The sequence below is a fragment of the Cutaneotrichosporon oleaginosum genome (assembly GCF_008065305.1).
Source record: "Cutaneotrichosporon oleaginosum strain ATCC 20508 chromosome Unknown ATCC20508_contig04, whole genome shotgun sequence".
NCBI classification, from domain to species: domain Eukaryota; kingdom Fungi; phylum Basidiomycota; class Tremellomycetes; order Trichosporonales; family Trichosporonaceae; genus Cutaneotrichosporon; species Cutaneotrichosporon oleaginosum.
This window is the reverse complement of record NW_027072173.1, coordinates 290,792-307,151: the sequence shown is the minus strand read 5'-3', so window position 1 is coordinate 307,151 and position 16,360 is coordinate 290,792. Positions and strand designations below refer to the sequence as shown.

General features: G+C 62.8%; 10 protein-coding genes across 10 annotated transcripts; 5 read left to right on the top strand and 5 right to left on the bottom strand.

The window, feature by feature from the left end:
* Nucleotides 1–22: 22 nt before the first annotated feature.
* COLE_04580 (uncharacterized protein) lies at nucleotides 23–876 on the top strand (the record flags this gene model as incomplete). Its single annotated transcript, XM_018426430.2, has 3 exons — nucleotides 23–201; nucleotides 237–766; nucleotides 803–876. 3 exons carry the CDS (start codon nucleotides 23–25, stop codon nucleotides 874–876), a joined length of 783 nt encoding a protein of 260 aa, XP_018281160.1.
* Nucleotides 877–1,272: 396 nt separating this feature from the next.
* Nucleotides 1,273–3,955, top strand: COLE_04579 (uncharacterized protein; the record flags this gene model as incomplete). The annotated part of the gene is made up of 2 exons (XM_018424756.1): nucleotides 1,273–2,249; nucleotides 2,653–3,955. The coding sequence occupies 2 exons, from the start codon at nucleotides 1,273–1,275 to the stop codon at nucleotides 3,953–3,955; spliced, it is 2,280 nt and encodes a 759-aa protein (XP_018281159.1).
* A 253-nt stretch (nucleotides 3,956–4,208) lies between these two features.
* COLE_04578 (uncharacterized protein) lies at nucleotides 4,209–5,051 on the bottom strand (the record flags this gene model as incomplete). The annotated part of the gene is made up of 2 exons (XM_065626360.1): nucleotides 4,209–4,601; nucleotides 4,653–5,051. The coding sequence occupies 2 exons, from the start codon at nucleotides 5,049–5,051 to the stop codon at nucleotides 4,209–4,211; spliced, it is 792 nt and encodes a 263-aa protein (XP_065482301.1).
* Nucleotides 5,052–5,894: 843 nt separating this feature from the next.
* On the bottom strand, nucleotides 5,895–6,446 carry COLE_04577 (uncharacterized protein; the record flags this gene model as incomplete). Its single annotated transcript, XM_018425176.1, has 1 exon — nucleotides 5,895–6,446. The coding sequence occupies one exon, from the start codon at nucleotides 6,444–6,446 to the stop codon at nucleotides 5,895–5,897; it is 552 nt and encodes a 183-aa protein (XP_018281157.1).
* Nucleotides 6,447–7,175: 729 nt separating this feature from the next.
* COLE_04576 (uncharacterized protein) lies at nucleotides 7,176–8,906 on the top strand (the record flags this gene model as incomplete). Its single annotated transcript, XM_018424754.1, has 5 exons — nucleotides 7,176–7,314; nucleotides 7,347–8,041; nucleotides 8,073–8,250; nucleotides 8,284–8,415; nucleotides 8,461–8,906. The coding sequence occupies 5 exons, from the start codon at nucleotides 7,176–7,178 to the stop codon at nucleotides 8,904–8,906; spliced, it is 1,590 nt and encodes a 529-aa protein (XP_018281156.1).
* A 67-nt stretch (nucleotides 8,907–8,973) lies between these two features.
* COLE_04575 (uncharacterized protein) lies at nucleotides 8,974–9,484 on the bottom strand (the record flags this gene model as incomplete). The annotated part of the gene is made up of 2 exons (XM_018422312.2): nucleotides 8,974–9,092; nucleotides 9,316–9,484. 2 exons carry the CDS (start codon nucleotides 9,482–9,484, stop codon nucleotides 8,974–8,976), a joined length of 288 nt encoding a protein of 95 aa, XP_018281155.2.
* A 252-nt stretch (nucleotides 9,485–9,736) lies between these two features.
* On the bottom strand, nucleotides 9,737–10,339 carry COLE_04574 (uncharacterized protein; the record flags this gene model as incomplete). Its single annotated transcript, XM_018419894.2, has 1 exon — nucleotides 9,737–10,339. The coding sequence occupies one exon, from the start codon at nucleotides 10,337–10,339 to the stop codon at nucleotides 9,737–9,739; it is 603 nt and encodes a 200-aa protein (XP_018281154.1).
* Nucleotides 10,340–11,116: 777 nt separating this feature from the next.
* On the top strand, nucleotides 11,117–12,100 carry COLE_04573 (uncharacterized protein; the record flags this gene model as incomplete). The annotated part of the gene is made up of 1 exon (XM_018422311.2): nucleotides 11,117–12,100. One exon carries the CDS (start codon nucleotides 11,117–11,119, stop codon nucleotides 12,098–12,100), a length of 984 nt encoding a protein of 327 aa, XP_018281153.2.
* A 558-nt stretch (nucleotides 12,101–12,658) lies between these two features.
* COLE_04572 (uncharacterized protein) lies at nucleotides 12,659–13,615 on the top strand (the record flags this gene model as incomplete). The annotated part of the gene is made up of 1 exon (XM_018422310.2): nucleotides 12,659–13,615. The coding sequence occupies one exon, from the start codon at nucleotides 12,659–12,661 to the stop codon at nucleotides 13,613–13,615; it is 957 nt and encodes a 318-aa protein (XP_018281152.2).
* A 757-nt stretch (nucleotides 13,616–14,372) lies between these two features.
* COLE_04571 (uncharacterized protein) lies at nucleotides 14,373–15,554 on the bottom strand (the record flags this gene model as incomplete). Its single annotated transcript, XM_018419892.2, has 1 exon — nucleotides 14,373–15,554. One exon carries the CDS (start codon nucleotides 15,552–15,554, stop codon nucleotides 14,373–14,375), a length of 1,182 nt encoding a protein of 393 aa, XP_018281151.1.
* Nucleotides 15,555–16,360: the final 806 nt, after the last annotated feature.

Genomic DNA, 16,360 nt, shown 5'->3' with positions numbered 1-16,360 from the left:
CCCCCCCCCCCCCCCCTCGGCCATGAAAACATCTCGCCAACCAACCTTCCAAGAACTCCTCGTCGTCCCAGAAACCGCTAATCGCAACCATGTCGCACTCCACCCAGACTTTAACGAGAACGGAGACGTCCTCATCGTTTGCACCGAGGGCGAGCAGCAGGTCGGCTTCCTCGTCAACGGCAGCATGATGCGCATGGCAAGGTAGGCTAGTCCACGGTCCTCAGCTCACGCTACAGCCCGGTACTCACCGAACTGCTCGGACCGCCGGAACCAGGCCCCCCAAAGATCCTTAGAGTCGACGACAGCGTGCACGACATGCATGCCTTCCTCCGTCTTCTCCGCTTTGCCGCACCCTCGTCTGGCTTTCCACCCCCCTTCGATCCCAACATCTCCCAGTACGCAGGCATCCATCGCCTTGCTCTCAAGTACAATGGGTGGTATCCCCGCGCCGTCCTCGACTTCCACGTCGAGCTACATGCCGCCCAAATCGTCGATGACCTCGGACCGGACGCGACAAAGCAGGACGTCTTCTCTCTTCTCCGCCTCGCACACGCCCTCCACTCGAGCTACCTCTGGAGCCAGGTGTGCGATCGTCTGCGCTTTAACAAGTGGTGGCACGGGATCCTCAATCCGTGGCAGTTTAGTGAGGAGGACGCAGCCGCTCTCGGACCAAGTATCCACTCGATTTTGTCAATCCTTGCGAGCGTGTCGTCTCGAACTCGTCTCTACTCGAATCTTGAGGAGCTGTGTGTGCTCTACACCGACGGTGCGGGTGTATGCGAGGGAAGGGAGCTGACGGCAGAAGGCGAAGTGAGCGTCGCCGCCGCTGAGCGGCCGTCGGGAGCGTGCCCCTGCGGCGCCACCCGCTTTGCATGACACCGACCAACCTGTACCAACCGATTCCAACACTGTCGCACCCGGCCCATTCTTCCCTAACCCGACCACATAGAGTATAATCCGTCACAACAGCACCAGCACCATGTACCATACCTCTCACGCCGCCGGGCTTGCCACCGGCTGGCTTGCAGCCGTGCCGCCTGGCCGCCTGATCGCACAGATCGTGACTAACCAGAAGCTCGGGGACAACCCCTCATCACTTCGTGTCGGGAAGGGGTTTCGCTCCTTGCCGCTCCTCATCGGGAGCACAGCGAATGATGAGACGCACGTCGAGCTTCGCCCATCACAAGCTCGCCGCTGCTGCCCATCACTGCTGTCGCCATATTTTACCCCCTTGAGCACTGACGACTCTCACTCACCCACTCACCACGCGCCATGACTAGTGCTTGTCAACTCAACACTTCATCGTCGCCACCGGGCCGCCCCAGTCCCCCTCGACCCACTGGTGTCCAGACCAACGAAGACGTGGCCCGCCGTCTCATTCCAGCACTGCGCATACCTGTTGACGAGCTGCCGGCGCTCCATTCTGCAGCACTGCACGGCATGCGGGAGCAGGCCATCCACGACCAGACTGTTCTTGATCCGGATGCCTTCCTTGATGCTCCGGACTCTCCCCCCCTGTTCCTCGTCGGTGCCGGTATTGAATGGCCAAACTTCATCACACGTGCCATGCACCTCCGATCCTCATCTTCTCCAAGCTCCCCTTGCTCCGAGCCCGATCTTCCTCCCGATAACGCCGACTCGGAATGGCTCAGCACCAGTAGCCATGGCACCGAGCAGACCTTCTCCGCCGACTCACTCGAGCAGTCCCGCCAGTCCAGCAACTCTAGCTGGACGACCTTGCTCACCAGCCGAGGCACTCCGGACGTCCCCCACTCGCCGACGCCGTCGCCCACTCTCCCACTTCCCCCTCATCCGTCCCCAGTCCTCCATTTCCCTCCCCTCCCTTCTCCCCCTGCCACAGTTCGCCACCGCCGCCCCACCCCACCTACACCCGACCTCACCGCGCCCACCACCACCACCCAACCCGACCTCGCCTCCCTCTCCTTTGCGGACCTCTCCGCAGCCCTCGATGCCATGATAGCGGACCTCGCCCCACCTTCGCTCGCTCAGCGTCGCGGCGTTGTCATACCCCACCTCCGTTTGACCGGCATCCCGACTCCAGCCCCTCTCCCGTACCGCCCACTCCCGCCACTGCCCCGCGAGCCGCCGTCCGCGCCCCTCGTCCGCATGCGTGGAAGCAGGGGATATCCTCGTGCGTCAGCTCATGTCCCCGAGCCTCGTGCTCGGCCAGGGGACACCGTGGCTCGCAGCAAGCCTGCTGGCCCGCGCCCGCGGACGTCGGGGGTAGAGTACCGCCCTCCCCGCTGAGCCAACACTCCTGCCGTGCGAGTGTGGCCATGACATGTACATAGCAGCATACACTAATGAATCCTTGTACACTCCCAAGCTCCATATCCTACTACCGATTTGTCCATGAACAGCGGCTGCACCAGTGCCAGATTAATCCGCAAAACACTGAAAACCCCTACAGCTCCCATGTTTCGCCCCGCCTCGGCCCACCCTTGAGCACCTCATGCCGCATCGGCATCCGACAACGCCCCAACCCCTCACGTGCAAACGCACATGATGCAAGCAGCCCCGCGCCCTCGTCTCGTCATCTTGTCGCCTGGCATATAACATGCGCCGAAGATCCTCTCCCCCCAACCGTCGATCTATGATCAAGTGAGCGACGTTTGGCACAGCTCACACCAGACTTCTCCGCAAGCTCACCCACAAACGCAGCAAAACACGGGGCGATGGCAAGCCCAATTCGACTCCCTCCGCGCAGACAGCCAAGCCCTGCCTCACCCCCACGCCTCCAGCTTCGCAAATGCCCAAATCCACCCCTCCAGTGCCCCCACCCCACATGCCCAGGCGGGGGGATTACGCTTCCTCGGGAACATGGAGCGCCGCGTTCGACGCGTGGGCCACGGCGGCAGAGCACGCCGCGCACTACGGATCCACCGGCCACGGCACGCAAGAGTCGAGGCGCGCGTCCCGCGGCCCTACGCCGCCGGATATCGACGACGGCGTGCCCGGCCCTCACGGTCTGGGGGAGTACGAGCCGTGGGTTGAGCCGCTTTACGCTTCGTATATCTCCTCGGCTCCACTTTCCGAATATCATTTCGTCCCGGACGTAGAGACTCCAACTTGGCAGCGGAAGGAGGTCGACGATGAGGAACACAGACAGCCCAACCGGGAGCCCGAGCAGTACTCCTCCACCACCTCCCGCTCATGCACCCCATCGTCCTCGACGCACGCCGTCCACTCGCACTACTCCCACTTCGTGAGCAGGGCTAGTGCGCACGCTCCATCCCCACCCTCCTTCCTCGGGCCCGCATCTCTCCCGTCTCCCCGCGCCCTCCCCAGCCCGCCCCTAAGCTCCCTCCGCCCGCACCACCCATTAGCAATCTACACGGACGCGGAATGGGCCGCCCTCCCGCGTTCGCACCGCGCGCTCGCGCGCGCGGCCTACCCGGCCATTCGGCGCGCGCGCCGCCGTCGCGCGCTTGACGCCGACGCGCCCCCACCCCCCGCGTCGACGCCCGCCGGCGCGCTCGCGCGCGCCTACCGCCTCCGCCATACGCCGCTGGCGCAGCTCGCGTGGTGGAGCGACGACGTATGGGCGTCCTTTACGCTCACAGAGCTCGCCGAGATCCAGGCTATGGCGGAGCACGTGGGGGCGCTGCGCGACGCCGAAGAACACAGGGAGGAAATGGCGCTGCGGCAGTGGGAGAGGGAGGCGGAAAGGTTGAGGGAGATGGGGCCGGACGAGGAGTGGGTCGCGGGGATGGTGGGCGCGCCGATGGAGCCCGGGACGTGGGCGCCGCTCGGGAGGGACGATGCGGTTTTGGGGCGTATTCTGATGGAGCGGGTGGCGGGGGAGCGCAGGCGGCGCGGATGCGAGGGTGGTATGGGGCTCGACGATGCTGGAAGGTTTGGAGGGGGAATGGTTGATAAGGGGCCGTGGGCGGGAGAGGGTTCCAGGGAGAAGGAAGTGATGAGTGGAGTGTAATGCGTGGCTCATGGGTCGTGCGTTGATGATTCAAGATGTTGTGCGCTAATCGTGATTTACAATAGCAAAGCTTGATAATGCAGAAAGAAACAGCAGCATACACAGCAGGGCTGGCGTGGTACACAGTGCAAACAGTGCACGCTGTGAATTACGCTGGGGATGTTACTATAGAAGTCACTGTTCCCGCCCACACCCACCCATTCGCTCAGCCGTACATTAATTGTAGAAACCCTATTAAACTCCCCTGCTACTTTTACGCGAACACACTCGCCACGAGCGCACCACCAACGAGGGCGAGCGCAGGCGCGACGCCCCTAGCCCCGCTCTGCGGGGTCTGCAGCGCCGGGCTCTCGGCGGGCGACGGCGAGGGGTTGGGCCCAGCGGGGCCCATCGCCCCGGGGTCCGCGGACTTCGTGGGCTCCGGCGTCGAGTTCGGTCCAGCCGGACCCATCGCGCCGGGGTCCGCTGGCGTGCTGGCCGCCGGCGTCGAGTTTGGCCCGGCCGGCCCCATCGCCTCGGGGTCCGCGGGCGTGTTCGCGGGGGCGGAGTTGGGCCCCGCCGGCCCCATCGCATCGGGGTTCGGCGTCGGCGCCGCGGGCGGGGGCGTGTTCGGCCCGGCTGGGCCGAGCGCGTCATCCCCCGCCGCCTTGGGGTTTAGGATGCGGCTGATCGCTTCGTGGTCTACCGGGCCGGTGACTGTGATTACTGTTACGGGGTTCGGGCCGCCGGGGGCCATCGCGTCCGGAGGCGGAGGCGCGTTCGTCGCGGCCGGCGGCGCGGTCGGCGCGGGGAAGGGGCCGCCGTTCGTTTGTGCGTCGGTCGGAGGCGGGGGCGGAGCAGGCGCAGCAGGCGTGTACGGCTCGCTCGGAGGCGCGGGCTGCGCGGGAGGAGCATCAGGCGTCGGCTGCGCAGGCGCCTCGGGCGTCGGCTGAGCCGGAGGAGCTTGCGGCGTCGGTTGGGCGGGAGGAGCTGGCGGCGTAGGCCCGGCCGGAGACGCTTCAGGCGTCGGCTGGGGAGCCTCAGGAGTAGGAGCCGGCGGAGCAGGGGGAGTCTTAGGCTGTTCCTGCGGCGTCCAGTCGCCGTTGGGGCCAGGCATGCCGGCGGGGAGAGACGGGGCCTCAGGCGCGCCGCCCGTCGCGACGGGCTGGAAAGTCGGGAGCACACCCGTGAGGATGATCGTGCGCGTGAACGTCGCGTCGCCGACACCGCCGCCGATCGCCTGCGTCTGCGCCGGCGCGTTCGGCGGGATGTACCGGATCTCGGTGACTGTCACCGTCTCCTGGGCTGCGACGACGAGAAGCAGTGCGAGGAGAGCAAGCATCGCAGGGTGTGGGGAAGAAGAGAGGGTGAGTGAGAGATGAGGCAACGACGTCGGATCGGGCGCTTATATTTGCACGTCCAGGTGAGGGGAGGAATTGGCCGAAAATGACGCGGCCGCGCCCTCCCGAAGCGGGCGGGTCGGGTGTGCACATATGACGAGAGACGGACAGCGCGTGGTATGCCAGTGAGGTGAAGCGAGAGGGGCTGAGTAGTGGCGGAGTCGCAGCGGAGTCATGTCTAGAATTAGATGGAGGGGGAAAGACGGCATGTGGACTCGCAAATTGTGGCACCTGATTGCGCAGACAGCATAGATGGCGTCTGGTGCTCTAGGCGTGACAAGTACCGAGCCGTGCAAATTGAAGAGTTTATGGAGTGGCAGGAGCAGTCAGTGGTTTATTCATTTCCCCCTATTATCCGCATTACTATGGTGGTGTTATCTGGCAACTAAAAACCGCCACCAAGCTTGAAATTCCGAAACTGAGATTGTAGTTAGGACATCCCCTCAATTTGAAAGTGCTGCTCCACCATTTCCCACAAGTTGTGCATACTTTTCGGGCGTTCAAACCATTATGTGGACTGCAGTAATATATCCCTCCTCCTCTTCAAATTAACTCTCTCTCTAGAGCGCCATAGCAGCCCCAAGGCCAACGAGCACCATCGCGAGACAGGGACTCGCGCTTCCGCCGCCGCTCTCGGGCGTGGGGGCGGGACTCGGCGCCGGCTCCTGTGTCGTCGGCGCAGGCGCCGGGGCAGCAGGCGAGGTCGGAGGCGGCTGGGCCGGGTTGGTTGGAGGCACTGCAGGGGTGGTGGCCGGCGGGACCGGCGACGACGCAGGAGGGGAAGCCGGAGACTTGGGGGGAGCCTCGCTGCTCTCCTCCGGCGACGGAGCGGGCGACGGCGAGGGTGAAGGCGGGGGGGCCGGCGATGGGTCAGCGGGGGTGGGACGACCCTGCGCAATTACGCTGCTGAGCGCCGCCGTGTCAATCGGCCCGGTGATGGTGATGACAGTAATCTCGGGCGGGGCAGGGTTCGCGGGGGGCTGCGCGGGGGCCGTAGGGGCGGGGGCGGGCTCGATACGATTGCCGTCCGGGCCGACGGTGACGGTGACGGTAACTTCCTGCGCGAAAACAGCGATCGCAACGCTCAGAAGGAGGGGAATGAGGGGGCGCATTGTAGTTTATATCGAGTTCGAATGCTGCGGAGAGAGAGGCGATGAGCGATTGAGAGCGGTGCTGGTTCAACGTCGGATTGAGTTATATGGATCGCCGGAGAGAGTCGCGATCGCGAGAGGAAATCAAATCACCCACCGCACACGACGCCCTAAAAAGATATTGAGCACAGCATGACGAGCGAGTATGTGATGTCGCTCTCAAACTGAGACGCGAAGACAGAGGACCTTGGTCTCGCGTCATCATAACGCCCCTCATATCAGTGTCTTGAACACAACTGCGACGCAGGACTGCTGTCCTTTCCTTGGCGCAAACCAGCGTCGTAAGCGATTATTGTGAGACCTTTTACTCGTCATTCTTGACTCTGCTCCCCTCGCGTTCGAGGTATCGTCATCTTCTGGTAACCGCCACACCATCTGCTGCCACACTCAGGCACACCTCCACCTCCACCTCCACTTCGACTTCTCCGACCAACTTTCGAACCTCAATCTGACATCATTCCAACCACCACGCCCATGTCTTTTGCCGCCCTCCGCGCGCAGCGCGACGCCCGTCACGCGCCTCTACGGCGCGCCGGTTTGGCTGCGACGCCCTCGGAGCATGTCTCGGCACATGCCGATGACGCGATATCTCGCGGCAGTCTGGAAGCGTCTTCCTCTTCCGGCGCTGCGGGCAATCCCGCCCAGCAGTCACCTTCTCCATCCGCTGCGCCAGCCAGCGCGCAAGAAGTCATGACTCTACCGAAGGAGGAAACCGCCCACGATCCTGCTACTGCCGCGCTCTTTCCCGAGCTCTCCGCAACGCCACTCGAAGTGCGCCGTACGTCACGGCATGGGCGCGGCTTGTACGCGGGGAATGCAGTCACACCTGGTATGTCCTTCCCCTCGCTCATCTGACAGCAGGCACTACGCTGCTCCGCACGACGCCCCTTTCGGTCGTCTCAACATCGCTCCTCACATCGCACTGCAGCTTCTGCCACGCCGCGACGAAGGTGCAGCGCTGTGCGCGCTGCAAGGCGCTGCACTACTGCTCATCGCGATGCCAGAACGCCGATTGGGCCGCGCACAAGCCTGAGTGTGCGGCGCTTACACGCCTTCGCAAGATGTGGGCGGCGACGTACCCTGACAAGGCGCAAAGGGGGGAGAACGGGTTTGTGCCGCACGAGGCAGTGCGCGCGCTCGCCCGCTTGTGTTGGATGCGGCGGAGTGGAGGCGGAACGGGTGCGGCGGGCTGGCCGCAGGTCGCGGGGATGGAGAGTCATGTTGGGAGGATGGGCGAGGATGATGTGCGCCTGGGGAACCAGGTCAACCATCTCCGGCATTACCTCGGCGCTGCGGAAGGCGAGGGCGATCTTCTCCACCCCGCCGACATGGCATCGTTTGGATTCAAGAGCGCGCGGGAGCTGCTCGACCTTGCTTCAGCATTCGCGGTCAACTCTTTCACACTTTCCACGCCCGACCTGACCCCGATTGGAGTGTCAACTTCTCCGATCGTTGCGTTGTGCAACCACTCATGCTGGCCGAACGCGGTGGTCGTGTTCCCCTCGGGGCGAGAGATGTGCGTGGTCGCGATTCGAGATATCGCACCAGGCGAGGAGGTGAGTGCTGCCGTCGACTTAGCTAATGTAGATTCTCACGGCGTACATCGACGTCTCGCTTCCTCTGGCAGAGCGGCAGGCGGACCTACAATCGCGATATGGGTTTACGTGCGACTGTGCACTCTGTGCAAAGGGCGAGAATTGGGCAGACCCGCGGTGGAGCGTGCTGCACCCGGGCTGCAGCAAGGGCGGTACCGGGCCGATGCCGAGTACGTTGTCCCGGTGGGTGTTGCTGACGACAGACCTCGCTCTCCCTGGCGACGCAGAAGTCCTCTGTAATTGCGGATACAAGTTCACCACAGCCGTTCCGTCACTGCGGGGCCTCATCGAAGCAGGCAAGCGCCTGCTCGCTGCCGACGAGAATGGAGAGCTGGGTAAGTTCCCGTTCCTGTAGAGGTTGGTGTCACGGCTGACGCCAGAACGCGATTCCGCCCTGTCTCAGCTCCGCACCCTCGTGCCGGCACTCAGCACGCGTCTCCCGCATAGCGCACACCCACTTCTCCCTCTGCTCCGAGTGTTCGCGCTCCACCTCCTCCCGCCCGCCCCCGATCAGCGCGCGCTTGTTCTCGGCCTCTTGACGCAGGCGGCGGAGGGTGCGCGTGCGGCGCACCCGCCTAACCATCCTACCGTGGGTGTCATCCTTGCCGAGCGCGCCAAGGTCATGGCGATGGACTCTGGCGACCAACGCATCATGCTCGATGCGGCGGGCCTCGCGCGGCGCCGGGGTGAGCTGGTTGCTGCAGTCGCGGCGCTGCGGGAGGCGGCGGCGGCTTGCGAGGTTGGATTTGGGGGCGGAGAGGTAGCGATATCCATGCGGACGTTGGCGGGCGAGTGTGAGCGCGAACTGGACATGATGCGGGGCTAGACTCTCGCGGTCCAAGAAGGGCTTCATTCGATCATTCCGTACAACTGTCTACGAGTAGTCTACTGATCTACTGCGTCTTCATCTCCTTGTCCTCCTCGATGTGTGAGACGACCTTGGAGCCGGCGAGGCCGCTCTGGAGCGACGAGAACTGGTCGGGGGAGACGTTGACAACGACGTAGGGGAAGACTGGGTAAGCGGGGATCTCAAGCAGGAAGCAGATCACTAGGACTGGGGATGGAAGAGGTGAGGTTGTGCGGTGACCAGAAGCGCACGGGCTGATCGGCGGGGAACCGAGCCTGGGCGAACCATTCCGGACTTGTGCTTCCGGAAGCCGGCTTACAGCTTCCCGTCGCCACCCACACCCCCATGTCCACACCCCCACCCCTACCTCAACACAGCGCGGACGTACTGCTCGAGTCAACATGCTCGTCGCGCACAATAGTGCCGCCAGCAGCCTTGATGTCGTCAATGACCTTCTGCTTGTCCGCGGACGACGCGCCCTTCTCGAACTTGACAATCGCTGGGGTCAGGGGAGGGGTACCGGGGGTGTGCAGGAGTTGCTGAGGCGGGGATGACATCGTCGCGTCTCGCCTAATGGCCTCTTGCCACACGGCGACTCACCGTCCTTGGCCATGGTAGTGTATGTTCTGGTGAGTGCTGTGCGGAGGGATGAAGAGTAGAGGGAGAAGAGAGAGATCATGGTCACTAGAGGGAGACACGGCAGCGTCCAGCATCCAGCGTGACATCACTTTGGTCCCGTTGTTTGGTCATTGTGTCATAGGCGTCCGCCACCTAGTTGAACTCACAACCCTGACACACAACGACGGCGGTCACAACGACCTATGCATGCAGAGCCTACGACGATAACAATGACGGCCTTTACAGTGTAGCTGAAGAGATGAAGGTGGTGCAACAGAGCAGGTGGCCGAGGTAGCGCGGATTAGGACCACAACGTGTCGATGCCGGTCGCGTCTGTCGGTGACAGCCATCGTCACTACAGCTGACGCCGCCTCCACGTTGATTGAGACTTCGTCTGGCCCCATGCTCCAACATCCGGGAGAGGCTGCGCGGAATCGCTCTCGAGAATGAGGTACTTGCACTTGTGGGCTGTTCAAGCGAGACGAGCTCAAGTCGGAGACAGCCGTAGCGATCGTATCGAGTGGAGGTCGGTGGAGGTAGATCAGTGGGATGGGCTTGTCCATGTGATCATCTCGTGGTCGTGGCAATTCAGAGTCCAAAAAGTAGCCACGGATGCCAATCCGTTTGTGTTGGCTGAGTGAGAGGGTTGGGGAACGAGGGAGATGGGTGGTACGGGACAATGCGTGCCGAAGCGCGAACAGGCCGCAGAAAGGAAATGCAAAGATCGAGTGCGGGATACAGGATAGAGGATGTTGGTAATCGGTCGCGGCAGATGCCGGACTAACACTGACCATCTTCCGGCTTTGACAGACTGGCCGCGGGCTGCCTCCGCAGCAGGCTGGTCTTCGGGAGTGGGTCAGTTGAGCGGCCAGAAAGCCTTGCCCGCTAGCAGCCAACGGTGGCGGAGTGTTGGTCCAAGAAGGTAAGATAGAGGGACACGGGGCCCTCGCAGGTCTTTCCCCTCCGTCTCTTCCATCGAAGTCCTCTCCTGCCCATGTGTATTGAAGGCTGTTGCCTCAATTGTGGATCATTAGGCAGTGTCATGTCAGTTCATACCTCCTTCCCACGGCGGTCACATCCACACCAGCGAACGGCGCAGTGTCCCAACACGTGCGGACCAAGGATGTCGCCTTCAGAGCAATGATAAGCGAAGAGCCATTCCAGCGGAATCAAAGTCAGTCACGCTGATCGGCAATCAACAACTGCAGCGGGATCCATCGCCACCTCGATCTCCAACTCCCACTTTCTCACCAACCTCCGCCCCGGATGGCTAACATTCAAACCCCTGGGCATCTCCGAAACGAAGTATAGGAGGGTTTTTCCTTTACTCCCAACATGAGCGCTAGCAGTGACGATGGTATGAGGTGTGCTCGGCTTATCTTTGACACTCAGCCGCGCCGGCAACCTTCTGGATCGACGACACCGTGTACCCTCACATCACGGACACCGTCCTCCGCTATGCAACGTGGAAGACTCTGTGCGCTTTCCGCCGCGCTTCCACCGCGCACCTCGCGCGCGTAGATGCACTCCTGGGCAACCACATCATCCTGGCATGCGACGTGCCCCCAAGAATGAACATCACCTCGCCGTACGGACGGGTGCCGGGCATGCGAGACCGGCACTACTTGGACTGGTCGAAGCCGGGGAAGAAGCGGGCCAAGTGGGAACTCGAGCGCTCGAAGCAACTAATGGAGAGCACGCGCGTCGTGGACATCATTGGCACCGGGGACATGTCGCTCGTGCCCATCTCGCGCTCCCTCAACAACGTGCGCGTGCTCCGCGTCCGCCCCGATAACGACTACGTGCAAGTGTACAAGTGTCATGTGACCGCTCCTAAGATGGTTGTGTTCGGCAATGTTGGCGCACCGCAGACTGTGCTGGGGGATTGGCGCACAGTGGTGCCAGACAGCGTGCGTAAACTCATCGTCAATATCCGCTACCACCCCGTGCAGCACGGCCAGGCGCAATTCCCCGTCATCGTGGAGCTGTTTCCGCCGTCACTCCCGGAGGTTGTGGTGCACATCATCGAACCAACCGGGATCAGCGTCCTCCCGCCGTGGGACAGGGACCGGTTGCAGCGCCAGCGCTGGAACTCGATATCCTCGAGCCTCGCCGGCATTCTGGTGCGCACGCGACGCCGTGATTTTCGCATCACAGTAGTCGGGTTCCGCAGTCTATACCCCGGGTGGGTGGGACAGCACGTCGACAGCGTATCGCAACTCGAGACACAGCTTCTGCACAGTGTGGAAGAGGATTTACACCAGCGCAATCCCGTGCATGCCGCCGACACGGACACGGACAATGCAGACAGTGCGGGGGTTGCAGAGGACAAAGACGCATGGCCGTTTTCCAGCGTCGCGGCAGCAATGCAGTGCATCGTATTCGCCACCCGCGAGGAGTACGCGAGCACGCTGGACCCACACGAGCACATGCTTGAGACGATCGAAATGCTGGCGAGTGACACGCGCGATCCGCCACTCAAAGTGCAGCGGGATATGTGGAGTTTTCCACTGTACTTGACTCCGCCTTCGGTCACGGCGCCGGTGGTAACCTAGTAGACAAGCCTGGAGTACTGCCGCGGGCGCTGCTGCCGCTCCTGCCCTCGAACATTCGTTGTGGCTTGACGAGCCGCTCTGCCTCGCTGCAAGTACCTCCGCTGTGGGAGCACGAGGTTGAGCATGTGTGACGCCTGCCTCCAGCCAAGCGCACAATTGTCGGCCCGCACATAGTAGACCCCGAGCGGTTATGGCCTTTCGCACAACGGCGCTACTGGCGCGACGAGGACGGGGTTATGAGTTGTCCGCTGGCAAAAGGTGGTCAAGGAGGCTATCAGCGGCTCATCTACTAATCTGATTAGTAGCCATAGGGCCTAAAGCGCGGAGTGACTGTAGCTAGTGCGCATCTGCTTGCAGATAGACGATATGTTGCGACCTGCCGGCGCTTTGTCGTTGACACCTATGCACCATGCTGCATCTAAGTGCCATGAGTTCATGTCGTCATCGGTGGAGGGAGAGCAGGGGAGTGGAGGTCGCATCCCACTTCCTGCCTCACACTGCCTCACCAATTTCATCAACCGTGGTCACAATAGCTCGAGCACTCGAGCGCGCCACGCCATGTGCCTTGACGCGGCCGCCTATCCACACATCCTCGATGCCGTGCTCGCCTACGCGCCACGGGAGGTGCTGATCACACTGCGCGGCGTATCGCACGAGCTGCGCGACCGCGCCGACGCCATCTTGTGCCGGCACATCCTCTTCACAAGCTACTCGCCGAACGAGATCTTCGGCAAGACCGGGCGCATTCCTGGCCTCTGGCCCGCCGGCTGGAAAGAGGAGGGCGAGGCGCGTGTGCTCTCGCACGCGCGCGTCGCCGACATCGTCGGGCCCTTCGGGGCGCCGGACGCGCGCGCGCGCCAAATCGCTAGCGCGTGCGCGCTCGACGCCGTCCGGCTACGGCACCATCCAGCAGGGCCGCTGTCGAGCGTGTGCCCCCTCCCCGCGCCCCTCCTCGCGACGTTCACGACGTTCGCCGAAGTCGGGAGCTGGGACCACCCGGCCGTCGCGGACGTCGGGCCGGTGCCCGACGGCGTGGAGACGCTGGTCGTGAATCTGCGGTACGACCCCGGGCGCTCGTGGATGCCGCAGGCGCATGTGCCGCCGCTCGCGCGCCCGCGCTCGCTCCGCCGCGTCGTGCTCGTGTTCACGGAGAAGACGACGCACCAGGAAGAAGAGGTGTGGTTCCGCCGCGCGAGCAAGCCCATGGGACTGCTCAACTCGCTCGTCCTCGGCATGACGATGGCGCTGCCACGCGGCGTGAGGTATACCCTTGTCGACGCGGAGACGCTGCGGCCCGAATGGCTAGGGTGCGACGGCACGGGCGCGGCCGTCCACCGCGCACCCGGCGCTATAGAGGCCGCTGTGAAGGCTAGTGTTGCGGCGGGGGTGATGCGTTGGGAGCGGTGGAGTGACGAGCAAGCTGCCGAGGCGGTGCAGGCAATCGAGTTCCGCACGCGCGCAGAATACCGCGCTGAAATTGGCGAGGCGGCGTTTGAGCTGCACACTATTGAATAGTGTGGGATGAAGTACGAGAGCCGCCTCGCGCCTCGTTACGCACCCGACCTCCGCGACCTTCATCGCGACTGGAGGTGGCTCGTCTCGAGGTCCCACATCCTACACTTTAGAACGGATGGGTCGTGGGTCGCACGAGCAGCATCTCCTCCCCGTGCACGTCGTCTCTCACTGGTACAAGGCGCATTGCGGCACATGGTAGAGATGAAAGTAAATCTGCAGGGTGCAGCACATGCTTTGATACTACAGAGTAGCCTTGCCAAGTCGGTGCTCGGGAGCGGTCCGTCATGATTCCTGTAGAAGAAATGCCGTCCAGCGCAATCTCGGGATTGTAGAATTGAGCGCCAGTGGAACACACCGGATAAGCAGGCGTATGTCCTCCACTAGGCGAGCTGAGATGGCTCCACCGGGGCGGGCGCCAAGCGCCGCCGCAAGAGTGGTCATGCGAGTAGCGCCTGGCGACAGATCCTCGCCAGCTGCATCCGGAAAGCAGACGCAACTGACAGACGTGATGGGAAGACACTCCGTGTGATTAGACGCAGTGAACTCGTGTAGGGCCGGTGAACTCGTGTAGAGTCGGTGAGTGGCATAGTGCGACACGCCGTAGTCGCTGCACGCAGGGCATGCTGCAGTACCTCGATGGAGTCCACGCCCGCGGTCAGGCTTTGGCATCTTAGCCATACGCCAATCGGGGCAAATGAGGCTGCGGAACGCGGAACTGCCGTCGCTCGCCGACCGAGACCTCTCCTTTTCTCACCTGCTACCAACTCAGTTGGCTGCAGCGGCCACGGACACCATCGTCCTCGGGGTGTCGAGTCTCGAGCTCGAACTGGCGCAGTCCAACGCGGCGCACATACTGCGCAGGCTCGAGAATGCTCAGGCGCTTGCGCCACCCCTCTTCGAGCCGCGTGTCGATGTACGCTTCCAGCTCGGCGATCGTGGGCGTAGGCGTGCAGTCCATCTCATCGAGGAACGCCCCCACACCAACAAGCGTCCACTTCACGCCGCGCTCGGCGCGGCGCACCTCGCTGATGATGGTTTCGAGGAAGCTGAAGTTGGGTCGGCGGGAGGCGTATGTCCCGGCGGGAGTGAGGCGGGGCGAACGCCGCCGGCCCGGCGCTTGCTTGTAGTGTGGGACGTTGGCGTTGGCGAGGATGATGACGGCTTCTCGCAAGCCCGGGATTTGGGCGCCGAACAGGCCGACGAGATTTTGCCGGTACGCAAAGCAGGGCTTGTACGGGATCGTGAGGACGAAGCGGTGCATGCCGATGGGGAGCGCGGGCACTTCCACCCAAATGTCGGCGCTGCAGCCGGAGGGCAGGCAGGGGTCGTCGCGGGCAATCGCGCCGATGCACACGAGCGTGCGGGCCGCGGGCGCGTTCGCGAGAAATTTGGAGAAGCGGAGATTGAGCTGCGAGTTGGAGAGGCGGACGAGGTTGAGCTGCGGCGCATGTGCCGTGAGAGAGGAGACTAGGTCAGTGCTCCGGGAGGAGAAGAGGTTGGATTCCCACGCCTCAATGTTGGTGAGCGAGAGGGTGCGCGCCTGTGCGATTTGTATTGGGGGGTTCTCGCCTGCGCGCCAGCGCAGCAGGGGTTTGGCTGGCCCCCTCGGGCCGGGGACGGTGATGTACAAGCCCTGGTCGGCCGTCCTGAAGTCCGAGCCGACTACGACGTGCCGGAACAGACGTGCATCGACGTCGTCGCGGTACGCGCTCGACGTTCCGCGTATGGCGAGCAGCGCGTGGGTGTCGGCATAGTCAAGGATGGCCTCGATGATGTGAGGGAACGAGCGGTGGTCGATGGTGATGCGTGGCGGCGGCGAGGGGCCGTGCTTGAACGGACGTTTGGCAGGGCGTTCTGGTGGCCACGGGATAGTCATGGTGGTCTCGGAAAGAGCGCGTTTGCGCGATGGAGAGGTGGGGGCAGAGTTGGGCGTGTGCATTCTTAAAAGTTGGCTTGTGTCGACGAGAGTGTTGACAGTCTGACGAGCGCGTCGAGGTTTCGGCCGATGATTGCAGTGGGCACGTCCCCATCAGGTCCCGTGTCTGGGTTATCGGTCGGCTCAAGTCTCCGAGGGACCCATGGTCCCAAGAGCAAGAGCCGAGCGGGACTGAACTGCTTTGCTCATTTCAGCCCCGGGCCCAATCCCCTTGCCAGAACGAGAAGGCAACAAAGCCGATTCTCCATGTGATTCGGAGTTTGCAATTATCAGATAAGCCCTGGCTGGGACGCCATCATCGATTCCGCTCCGACACCCTCACTCTGTGCCGTGCCTGAATCTGTGCAGACTTGAGACAATGTCGACGTCGAGGGGGTGTTGGCAAGACTTACAACATCCGACTTTACATGGTATACTCGGTTTGATCCCACCGGTCAACGCCAGAATTGAGAGAGTTCTAGATCATGAACGATCTCCATCTTGGTGCCGACTTTGTTCGCATCTGTGGTCACGTCCGGAGGTGCATCTGTGAAGGTTGAGCGGACGAGACTTTCGATATCCCTCGTAACAGTACAGTGAGTAAAACTGGTCCGCGAGCTGACTGGCGAGTGGATTTTGATTCAGGCTGCTCAAACACACGTGTTGCAAGACCCAAAGGCAAGACTGGTGCGCCCCATTACGCACCAACCCCATGGATATTGAGCGTCATGGCTCGAGCTCGAGCACGACACACCGCGGCCACATGGTCGCGACCTGTGAGGACCATGGCAGTGACTCGCAACGGGCGTCTCGCTGATCGTCTAGGTTCA